We start from the raw sequence: 12,296 nt of genomic DNA, 5'->3' as shown, positions 1-12,296 counted from the left end.
AGCTTTACAGGATTCCAGCAGCATGAATCACTATGAGAACAACCCAGATATACAGAGAACCTGCATAAAACACACCACACTTTACACACTATGTGTTAAACAGGAATTATAATGCATACTACACTATACACTGCATTCCATATGCATTACACTCTATGCTTCACATACTGTATTTTACATATTATGAATACTAAATTCTATACACTGCATACTAAACATTATGCATAGTAATTCTGTGCTCTAATACAGTGTTTCCCAACCACTGTGCCGTGGCACGCTAGTGTGCCGTGGAAAATTATTAAAAACTTCAATCTCTATTATATTTTGTTATTATTATTATAAATCAGTACTATTGGTTATCATCATGTCTATTTTAGGTTTTACAAATATTTAACCAATGAAAAGCATTTAAAGAAGCATGTAACTAAACCTCCGTAATGCCATTGGATCCTCAAATTGACCTCATAACTCCACCCCGGCTCCATTTAGAATAAATAATAAATAATAAATAAACACATTATATTTTACATATGTTCACTAATACTTTGCATTAATCATTTACAGGGGGTAGAATTATGGGGGGACGCCAGGGACATGTCCCTACCAATATCCAGTGACCACCAAACTGCCCCTAGCAATAGTTTGATCAAACATTTAAATGTATGTATGTTTTTGTCATTTTTCTGACTCATCCGAAACGTCATACCATTGATATTACCTAAGAAGTTAAAGTGAATACGTTAGAACGTAGGCGCACACCGGAGGAGAAGCGCAGCCACGTTTAGAACAATTCACAGGTATCGCACCCAGTTCAGGACAGCAGTCCACAACAGTTAATATAAAAGCTCACTTCAGCAATTAACAAAGTTGCATTGATGAGTTTGAAGTACAGTGTTTGATAAAACAGAGCAAATGGAAAGAGAAAGCACAATACATAGCTATTATTAGCTCTCTATATAAAGCATATTGACATATCTTCCAGCCTAGCATAATTTGGAACAAATATAATACGATTTTATGGAAAACCATGTGAGTAGAATGTTGTTCAGCTGAATGTACAATGCAAACTGTTAGCTGAAATATTCACAAAATAAAAAACAAAAAAAACACTGAAATGAATGTGTGCGGTTTATCTGTCAATCAGATGCATGTGAAAGTTGTGTTCGTTATTATAACAACAGCAGCATTCTTTCAGAATCATCAATGTCAATAGCAAACCTATGCCCTTGATCATATATACTAGATATTATGCACTAAACACTGCATACTAAACTTTATACACTACACACTATGCATTACACACTATATTTCATATATTTAGATACTACAATATACTACATACTGCATAGTATGTAAAGTAGTGCATAGTGAGCAGTGCATGCAATCTATATAGAATATGGTGTATAATACATACTATGCAGGATGTACTGTAGTGCATATGATGTAGTTTGCACATGTATGTAGACGGAGAATGCATACTAGCGCATTGATTAATTATGCATACTATATAGAATGCATAATTTACAGTAGTGCAGAATATAGTGCAGTATTTACAGAATTCATTACACGTAATCTACATATGCATAATAAATCTATGCACTAACTATTCTATGTACTATGCACTAGATATTCCGTACTATTCATTATACATGTGCAAATTACATCATGCAGCACAGTATGCATTATGCACTATATTCTATATATGCATTCTTGATTATGTGCACTACACACAATTACTGGATTTTACATATGCATGCAAAATACCATGCACTGCATACTTAACTTTTACATTTGCATTCTAAATAACATGCAGTACATACTGCATATTATGCATAACACAATGTATCCCTCATATATGCATACTAAATCTATGCTCTAATATGCATTCTACATTCTTTGTACTATGTATTGTATACTATGCCTTATAAACTTAATATTACAAATACATTCTAGATTATAAGAACTACACAAAACCCTACTCCAAACCCCTCTGGAAAAACTCACCTTCTTAATATAGTCAGTATTATAAACACTTCTAAATAAGACACAGCTCTGACTCATCTATATTCAGACCCCAGCCAATATATCAACATATTCCTTCTCCTTATGTGTGTGTAAGTGTGCATGAGTGCTGTGAGAGCACCTGTTGCTCATTGGTCTCTCTCTGATCTGGATGGTGCTGAGCTCCTGTATGCTGCCCCTGCGGCCGGCAACCATGTTGGAATTGGGGACATTGAAGCTCTTGCGCTTGTTTCTGCGTGTGCAGCAGGAGGACAGTCCGTGTGGAGAGGAGGACATCGAGGAGGAACGGGACATGGATGGCTTCGCAAGGGAAACCTCCATACAGCTCGTCTCATAAGTTTGCTCATCTACAAACTCATGATTCTAAGAGAGAGAGAAAGAAACATGAATTATTTATCACTTTAAGGTCTGATTTCTGCATTTGATTATTATATTAAATGATCATTATATTTTATAATTTATTAATAAAGAAATAGTTTCTCATTCAGAATAATTAAAGACATTTCAGAAGTCCACTGTATGCATATAGTTTTTAATATTTTACTGCTTTGCCAAAATTAATTATCAGTGTCAATAAGTGCTGACAGGAACTTAAAAAATAATAGTAAATCTTAATTAGATTTGTCTCTGTATAACAAATATTAGGCATTTAATAACGCAAGCCAGTCAAAAAATCATCAGATGAGTCCATTAATCCAGATTCACTGTAGCTTTTGCTGTTTCTCAAAGAGTCCTGCTTTCTCAGCAGGACACTGGAAATTTCCTTTCAAATGTTTTGAGTCAAGTGCCCTAGGAAAGCCAGAGCGGGTCACAGTCTGTTCTCTAGACTGTCATGAGTCTAGCTGGCAGGGGACAACAGTGGCTGTCATTTTCCTGCCAGTGTCTGACTAATGATTTCTCTTGAGAGAAAAACTGCACTTATTTGTGGAAAACCCACAAGCACTGAGGGGCAGAATAAGTCTAGTACTGGTTAATGTTAAAGGGTATAGACAAAAATACAAATTTTGTCCACTTTCACCCTTATTTTTCCTTCTGCCAGAGTTCTCAGATGAAGTTTAATTCAAATATGACACACACACAAAACACAATTAATGTCAGTTATGGTTATCATTTTATAAGCCATCATATCATACCAGGTTCTGCAGCTAATAACGACTCAGGCTGTTCCTCGCACAAAGCTATTTTTAGAAAACGTGGCCTTTTTGTTTAAGAAAAACCTTGAAAATTGCACTAGAAAGTATTAAATACTTTTATGGTGCTTTCCTTGGGAGCTCTGCAGTTCTTGCACCTGGGACATTCTGACAAACCTTTCTCCTTTTGTGATCCAACATGCAGCTGAATAAATGCTAACACAATTTTCATTTTTGTGTGAACTATCAGTCTAAACACAGTCGATACGGACACCTGATCTGTAACCGCTGAACCTATTGAAGGTAGCTATTGAAGGTACTAAAGAAAACAGCTGAGAAATTGTAGAAGAACCTCATAATGTTTTTTACAGATGTGCTTAGCATGCTTCCTAGGACACCTGTATATCAATGATATCAAGTTATGCCAAAGCTAGATTGCTGAGAACAGCTTCCAGTTATGTGTAAAGTTTTCTCCAGAGGTTCTTACCGTGGTTTTCTCCAAGCAGTGCAGAAGATGGTGATGCTGGGTCTCAAAAGTGGGGTTGGACTTACATACCAAAGCTTGGCCGGCCTGTTTTGATGCTATTGGAGAAACAGAAAAAACAGCTTATCAACCTATCGGCGCAGAAAGAAACTGAGAGAAAAGACAAGACAGCAAGGCCCGAATTCTCACAATGGTCTAGCAACATTGATACAATCTTGAAGAATGTTTGGCTAGTTCATTGTGACAACAGTAGGCTCTAGGTCACTGCCACGTCCTGTTCTCTCAACATCACAACCTTGGTGAATGGCTCTTGGTTCAAAAACAGTGGACAACAGGAACAAGAGTATTCTGTGTGCATCAATGGCTACTAAACTTATATTAAGGAGATACTAATTATTGGAAAAAAGTATGTGGTAAAGTTACACGTCTTCTGTATTTGAACCATGACGGCCACCATACCCAAACTCACTAGAGCCCTAATGAATCAGCATGACGCAGTGACCAGACGACTAGAGCAAGAGAGCACAATCCTGCTTCTGGAGGGCCAATGTCCTGCATAGTTTAGCTCCAACGTATTTGCCTGGAAGTTTCTAGTAATCTTGAAGACCATGGCTGGCTCCGAAATCATATACTCTCTGAGTAGGTAGTTCTTTGCACTTTGCTGCGGAGTTTAGTGCCAACCTTGATCAAACTCACCTGCCTGTAACTGTCTAGTAATTCTGAAGACCTTGATTAACTTGTTTAGGGGAATTTGATCAAGGTTGGAGCTAAACTCTGCAGGAAAATGGACCTCGAGTGGCAGAGTTGTGAATGCCTCTTCTATATAGTATGAACAGAGGCTCCATAACAGGGGCAAGGTTAGGACAATTCCAAGCGCCCTGATCAGAGAGGATCGAAACAAAAGTAAGTTCAACTTGGGGGAAACACCACCCCTCAACCCAGAACGTGTTTGCAATTACAACAAGGGATCCCTCATGGGATACTATAGTGTCCACTGGATACGCACTTCAGAATCTTGGTGGAAGTAGTAGGTCGTCTGGAAACTTTTTTAATAAATATTGTCAATTCAGACATCTTCAGAATTCGGACTCTTTTCACAATCTGTTTTCGCCTACTCTATAGTAGGGAAGTATGGGATTTCGGATGTCACCATTAAAGGGTTAGTTTGCCCATAAATAAAACTTATAACATTAATTACTCACCCTTGTGTCATTTCAAGCATGTAAGACCTTTGTTCATCTTCAGAACACAAATTAAGATATTTTTGATGAAATCCGAGAGCTTTCTGACCCTGCATTAAACAGCAAGGGAACTGCCACGTTCAAGGCCCAGAAATGTAGCAAGGACATTGTTAAAATAGTCCATGTGACATCAGTGGTTCAACCTTAATTTTATGAAGCTACGATAATACTTTTTGTGTGCAAAGAAAACAAAAATAACGACTTTATTCAATGATTTCTTCTCTTCATTATTGACAGTACAACGATACATGTTTCTATGTTAGAATGCTGGCTCCTGCGTCAGCAGCATCACACAAATGTGTTGTGGTACTCTCATGAATGGCGGAGGAAGCTGACATGGAAGAGAAGAATTGTTGAATAAAGTCTTTATCTTTGTTTTCTTTGCACACAAAACATTCTCGTAGCTTTTTAAAATTATGGTTGAACCACTGATGTCACAGGGATTATTTTAACAATGTCCTTACTATGTTTCAGGGCCTTGAACATGATAATTTCCTTGCTGTCTATGGAGGGTCAGAAAGCTCTTGGATTTCATTAAAAATATCCTAATTTGTGTTCCGAAGATGAACGAAGGTCTTATATGTTTGGAACGACATGAGGGTGAGTAATTAGTGACAGAATTTTCATTTTTGGGTGAACTAACCCTTTAATTAGCTGGTTCAGGCGTATTGGATTGGAGCTAAATTTTGCAGGATAGTGGCCTTTTAGGAGCAGTATGGAACACCCCTGGACTAGGGCGCTATTTATCGAGAGCCCGCGTATGGTCAACAGGCACTGGATTGACGCCCTGTGGTCTCTGCCTCACATTAAACCCCGCCTCACATTTAGATGTTGGCCAAACAATAACATGCAGCTCAGACAGTTTCATTCCTCCATGTGATGTGTTCTGATGATGTCATGAAGACAGAGAGATAGAGAACGAGCACAGGCCAGTCCGGACAGCCGTGAGAAAATCACTCAAAAATGCATGTTAAAAAAATGCATGGAGCACAAGAGTAGTAGTTGTCGAAAAATGCAGTTAAAACAACAAGTAGACAAAATACAAAAGGTAATAAACCCAAAAGCAAAGTAGTTGAGAGATGGAGAAAAGGGTTGCAGTAAAAAACAGGGGGGGCCCCGTTGGTACTGGGGCGGATGGCCGTGGCCCCCACAAGGCCAAGCCGCATGCACCGCACTGCCATTGGATAAGAGGTCACACGATTATTGTCTCATGACCAGCCACCAGGAAGAGGTGCCGGTGCACCCAGTCTAGGCGTGAGAAAGAGCGAAAGACAGAGAGAGAGAGTTAGAGGAACACCACGGAAGCGTTGAATGGGGACAGCAGCCCTGCTGGACCCCGGCCCCCTGGGGGAAGAGGGGTTCACATGCACCAGCCCATCATGTCACGTTCCATTAAAAGAGACCCCGGCGACTTGGTTTCCACAGTTACCTCCTCCTCCGCTTCTGCCAGCATTCCATTGCGTTTGTACTGCAAATAAGCGTTAGCGCCACCGCTCTTCGCCGCATGAATTCTAGCAAGCCTGGTTTTCTGTTCAGGTGGACAAACACACGGGCGTTTAGCCTAACACTTCCTCTTCTCGTGGTCAATGTGAGTGTGAATGTGATCGTGGTGTGACTGGAGGTTTGCATGCTCATATCTGACATGAAGAATGGCAATGTGTTCCTCTCTAAAAGGGGATTTCAAAAGAGCTTTGGTACTACAATAATTTTTTTTTTTTTTTTAATTGTAACAATACCAGTCTTTCCAAATGTAGATGGGTTTATATTAGGGCTGTCAAATGATTAATCACGATTAATCACATCCAAAATAAAAGTTTTGTTTACATAATATATGTATGTGTACAGGGTATATTTATTATGTATATTTTAATTTTATATTTTGTTTTTTATATTTATTTATTTTTTAATTGTGTATGTATTTATATATTTATATTCTTATATTTTATATTATATATAAATATATTTAATATATAAACATAACATATTCTTCTTAAATATATACATGCATGTGTGTGTATTTATATATACATAATAAATATACACAGTATACACACATATATTATGTAAACAAAACTTTTATTTTGGATGTGATTAATCGTGATCAGCCTATTAGAATGATTTCTTAAGAATCATGTGACACTGAATACTGGAGTAACAATGCTGAAAATTCAGATTTGGAATAAATTACATTTTAAAATATATAAATAGAAAACATTCATTTTAAAATTGTAATAATATTTCACAATATTTAAGTTTTTACTGTATTTTGATCAAATAAATGCAGCCTTGGTGAGAATAAGAGGCTTTTTCTTAAGATAAATAAATAAATAAATACCCAAATCTTACTATAATACCATAAAATAATAAAACAGCGTACTTATTAGTAGATAAACTGATAAAATGAAATTAAAAGATTGTCAAATTACTCAAGGCAAAGTTTTTCATTCTTGATTTTCAGTCTTTTCAGGCTTTTCTCTTTATATCTCCACATAAATTGTCGGATCAAAAACCTGCATTTGTGTCAAAATATCAGATCTTTAGCTATAAATAATTATTAAAATCAATAATTAAATAATTTTAATCATTAAAATATGAACATTTTTAAAAATATATATTTAAATTTTTGCCTAAATATTAAAACATTTAAATGGTACTGGTATCGACAACTGAAATTTTGGTATTGTTACAAGCCTAATATCCTTTCTCACTTCTCCCTCTCCTGCTCTTATTCTCAGTCCTAGTTAACTGAAAAAACAGACTGTTGATCTTGGGTGGACTGGTTGTACTGTTTATCTGTGTCTGTGTGTGTGTGTGTATGTGTGTGTGTGCGCGCAGGGGAGTGGGATATCTAAACTAAACTGTTTATGTCTCCCATGGGGTGGCTGGAGTCGAACAGCTAAATTAAGAGAAGACACTCATCTAATGAGATATGATGTGATGTCACAATGTCTGCGTATTCTGATCACCCCCAGAGGAGAACCGGCTACAGAACACAGCATCTGTTCTTCCTGTGCCTGGTCTCATTGGCCACGTATACACACTGTAGCTAAAAACAGTCGTGACTCCTTATTTAGTGTTTAATTTTGTTCTGTACACATAGTTACGTCATTTATAAGTTTGATGATGACCAAATAATTGCATATTATGTACAAAACTGGTATAAACGGCTTACGAGCATAAACAGTTGAGTGTGGTTTTCTAAACAGACAGATGTAGCTAACCTTCACTAACAAGAAAGGTTTAATCCACTCTGTCAATTACTGCAAGTTCAGAAGTGATTCCTGTTTTCCATATTGACATGAAATTATGATTTACGGCAGGAATACTCATGACAGATGTAATGACAGATCACAACACTCCTGTCATAATAAATGTCTAAACCGCAGGCTAATGCATCGACTATAAAATTAGTGTGTGCGTGGACAGCTTCATTGATTATAATGGCAGTCGAGGTGCAGATGGGCTGTAAAACTTACATTTAAATTTAATTGCTAAAGTAATCAGATTAATTGAGGTTTCAGAATTAATTGAATCATTTCTTTTAAATAATCCTGAAGCTAAGCATCAGGATATGCAAATTCCATCATCACTGATTTGGAGCGTAGCCGCATTCCACTTGCTGCCTATTCAAACATCAAAGTTACGATAAGAGCAAACCCAATGAAATGAATTTGAGGACATTTCCTTTTAAAGGAATAGTTCCCTCAAAAAGCCATCCCTCAGGCCATCCAAGGCATACAGTAAATGAGTGTGTTTCTTCATCAGAACAGATTTGGAGAAATTTAACATTACATCACTTGCTCACCAATGGATCCTCTGCGGTGAATGGGTGCCGTCAGAATGAGAGTTGATAAAACATCACAATAATCCTCAAGTAATCCACACAACTCCAGTCCATCAATTAACATTTTATGAAGTGAAAAACAGCATGTTTGTAAGAAATAAATTCATCATCAAGACACTTTTCACATCAAACCATTGCTTCTGCCTAAAATACAAGTCTTCTATTCATAACATTCTTTCTCCAGTGGAAAAATCCATCTGAATCAGGAGAGAAATATGCACAGATCAACCCCTGTTTACAAGAGAGAACTGTCTGAATGAGTTCAAACAATTATACCAGTGGATTTTGATGTGAGAGGACAATAGCGGATGGGCTTTTTCAGGACAGCGTTGCTATGGATTATGGATTGATATTTTGGCCAGAAGCAAGAGTTTGAAGTAAAAATGCCTTAATGATGAATTTGTTTTCTACAAACACACAGATTACACTTTACAAGGCAATAACTGATGGGCCGGAGTTGTGTGAATTACTTGAGGATTATTGTGACGTTTTTACCAGCTGTCTGGATTCTCATTCTGACGGCACCCATTCACTGCAGAATATCCATTAGTGAGCAAGTGATGTAATGCTAAATTTCTCTCAATCTTTTCCGATGAAGAAAAAAACAAACCCATCTAAATCTTGAATTGCCTGAGAGTGAGCAAATTTGCAGCTAATTTAGATTTTTGAGTGAACTATTCCTTTAAATACACCAGAAAACTTCAGTGTGTATGTGGCCATTTTCTATTTTTTTCTATTCTGACTCGCTCTCTTCCTATATATAGCTCTCTTCGCTATATATATGCTGTTCTCAAAGTTTCTCTGCCTGTGTGTCTTGTTGCTGTGTGTTTGTGTTTCTGTCTGCTGTGTTGAAGTACGGGATGTGATCTGGGCATGCACTAGAAATGATGGTTCCACAGAGACCTGCAGTTAACATACCACAGAGACACATACCACTCAGCGTGCAGGCATCTGAGTCACAAGCACATTGTGCCAAGTTGTATTAAATACTATCCCAGGGTTGTTTTACTGTATTTGTGTGTACATGGTCCTGTCAGGGTCTAATCTATTTGCCACAGCCAGACCTGCTTGTATTTCAAGAGAACATCTACATTTGAGCCCAGCTCCGTATAGCTCTGAGATCAGAGGCCGTTGACCCATGCTGGGTACCTTTTGGGCACGTCTCTTCTCTGCGCGCTGACTTTGATGGTAGATCCGACTGAAATTGGACACAATGACGGGGACAGGAAGAGCGATCACCAACACGCCACTCAGAGAACAAATAGAGCCAAAGACCTTCCCTATGATGGTCTTAGGAACCATATCTCCATATCTGTAGCACATAAAAAAAGAGAGAGAGAGAAAAAAGAGAGTCAGAACATAGGGGTCAGTGGCAATGGTTCAGTGACAAATCAAACAATGGAAACCAGAAATCTTTTTAAAATATATAGTTGAAAGAAATACAAAAACACAAAGATGTTGCACGTAAAACCTCAAGTGGTGTAACCATCAACTAAAAATTACTATTATAATCTTTTTACACTTTGACGACTTATCTGTATATGTTAAAGTTCTGTTTATTATTTATGTGTAATCAAATTATCAGAGCATTAATGGTCTTTTATTTATTTATTTATTTATTTATTTTAATCATGAATACCAGTTTATACAACCTTATTTATTTATTTATTAATTTTTTGGTTGGGATCTTTTTCTTCATTTTCTTTATTCTTTAAACCTTTTTTTCCCAATACATAAAAAAAAATATATATAAAAATAATATATATATATATATACAATTAAAGGTTACAACATCTGATCTTTCTCATTCATTCAATCATTTATTCATTAATTCATTTTATTGTCAGATGAGAACAAAATGAGTTCTTGCATGTATAAGTACAGCACTAATTTTAATTTAGTTTTTCCAAATATATTTATAAAACAAATTTGCACATTTTTAAATATAAAAATATTACTAAACTATTATACTTGCAGCTTTTTAAGCCTTTTTTCAACCTCAAAAAAAAAAAAAAAAATCAAATTAATTTTAATAAATAATATTTTTCATAAATATTTTAATAAAATTTAATAAAAAATTGTAAATCTTCATCGTAGAATATATGTATTCAAGTCATTGCTTTATAATGTATTTTGGATTGTATAATAATTTCAGGCAAAAAAATGCCTAAATATTTCTGATCTTTACAAGCAGGTTTTTAATTTTTGCTTTTGTCAGCAACACACCTCTCCTTCATTTTTACCAGCTCAGGTCATTTTGTTTGGTGAAAAGAAACAGCACTAGGGGGCACTAGAGAACCATATAGCATGGGACAAACATTCTCTCTCCATTTTGGTGAAAAGCTTTTTTTTCCCTTCTTCTACATTTGACCCCGGGCTTTATTCCTTATAAAGCCTGAAACTTTTAACTTGATGTTAAAAAATGACTGTTTGCATGTGGTGGGAAGAGCTGCATGTATGTTTCATGCTATGAGATCAAGTTCTCTGACCTACTTTCCCAGCTCTCAACAGAAAATTACATTAAAACAATAACCATTACAATGATCCAAAGCGCTCATATTCCTCACAATGTCGTCCTAAAATGGCATTCATGTGAACATGCTGTCTTGGGAACGCACAGTACTGACACGATTTCATTTTTATTCCAACAAACACACATTCCCCTTCTGTTGTACCACCTCCTCTTCATCTTTTTAAAGCAGGCCAACGCGCGACAAACCAACTCCGTCACTGGCATTCGGGAGACGATCTGTCATTAGTCAACAGAATGGAGATGATAACAATCCTTGTTTATCTCATCAGTCCAAAATCTGTCAACTACAAGTTGCACTTGTACCATGATATTACCATGTTTTTAGACTTGTACCATGGCAAAACCATTGTATTCTTTGAAGGACATTTACATATATTCATGCTTTTATCAATTATTCAGTACCAGGCCATGATAGGCCTAAATATCAAAGCACCACCACTGTATTTTTTCTGTCTAACAACACATTTTTTATCAAAATGGTTTTGTTATGACTGGAATTTTAACATCTGAAGTGATATAAAATGTTCAAGGGCATCAACAGGAGCCACGACCTCCATCTTTCATTTCTTGAAGAATCAGGTCTGACTATTTGCCCTCAAAAAGAATTCTGACTACATTAGCTACACCTTACCTGAATGTAAAACAGTTCAGAATTACCCAGCAAGCACGCATACATATTCACATCCTCATCTGGAATACACTGTGCTCCATTTTAAGTAGCTGAAGATTTATATTTGTGTACAAACAACTGAATAACAACAGTGAAAATATCTTAAAGGCACAGTTCACCCCAAAATAGTCATCATTCACTCATCCTTGTGTCGTTGCAAACCTGTATGACTGTTGGTTGCATTTAATTAGAATAATGTTGCACTTACAAAATTGTAAGTTATGTTGAGTTATGTAGTCAAATTATGAGATATAAAGTTGAAATCATGAGATAAAAAATTGCTATTATGACAGTGATGTTACATTTATGAGAATGTCGCAATCACAAAAAACTTTAAGTCAAAATTGTGAAAGACAGTTGCAATGATAAGAT

At 36.3% G+C, this 12,296-nt stretch overlaps 1 protein-coding gene across 1 annotated transcript in view; it reads right to left on the bottom strand.

Annotated features, from left to right (window-relative positions):
* Positions 1–12,296, bottom strand: part of LOC109075846 (potassium voltage-gated channel subfamily D member 2-like) — a 115,256-nt gene that overhangs the window by 2,567 nt on the left and 100,393 nt on the right. Inside the window, exons 3-6 of the mRNA XM_042721830.1 lie at positions 9,871–10,033; positions 6,306–6,405; positions 3,640–3,734; positions 2,144–2,385 (exon numbers count right to left, since the gene is read on the bottom strand). Of these exons, the coding sequence (XP_042577764.1) occupies positions 2,144–2,385; positions 3,640–3,734; positions 6,306–6,405; positions 9,871–10,033 (600 nt within the window). The remainder of the gene's footprint in view (positions 1–2,143; positions 2,386–3,639; positions 3,735–6,305; positions 6,406–9,870; positions 10,034–12,296) is intronic.

This window comes from Cyprinus carpio, chromosome B4 (assembly GCF_018340385.1).
Source record: "Cyprinus carpio isolate SPL01 chromosome B4, ASM1834038v1, whole genome shotgun sequence".
Lineage (NCBI taxonomy): Eukaryota > Metazoa > Chordata > Actinopteri > Cypriniformes > Cyprinidae > Cyprinus > Cyprinus carpio.
Note: the sequence above shows the minus strand (reverse complement) of the source record. Positions and strands in the feature narration are given on the sequence as shown.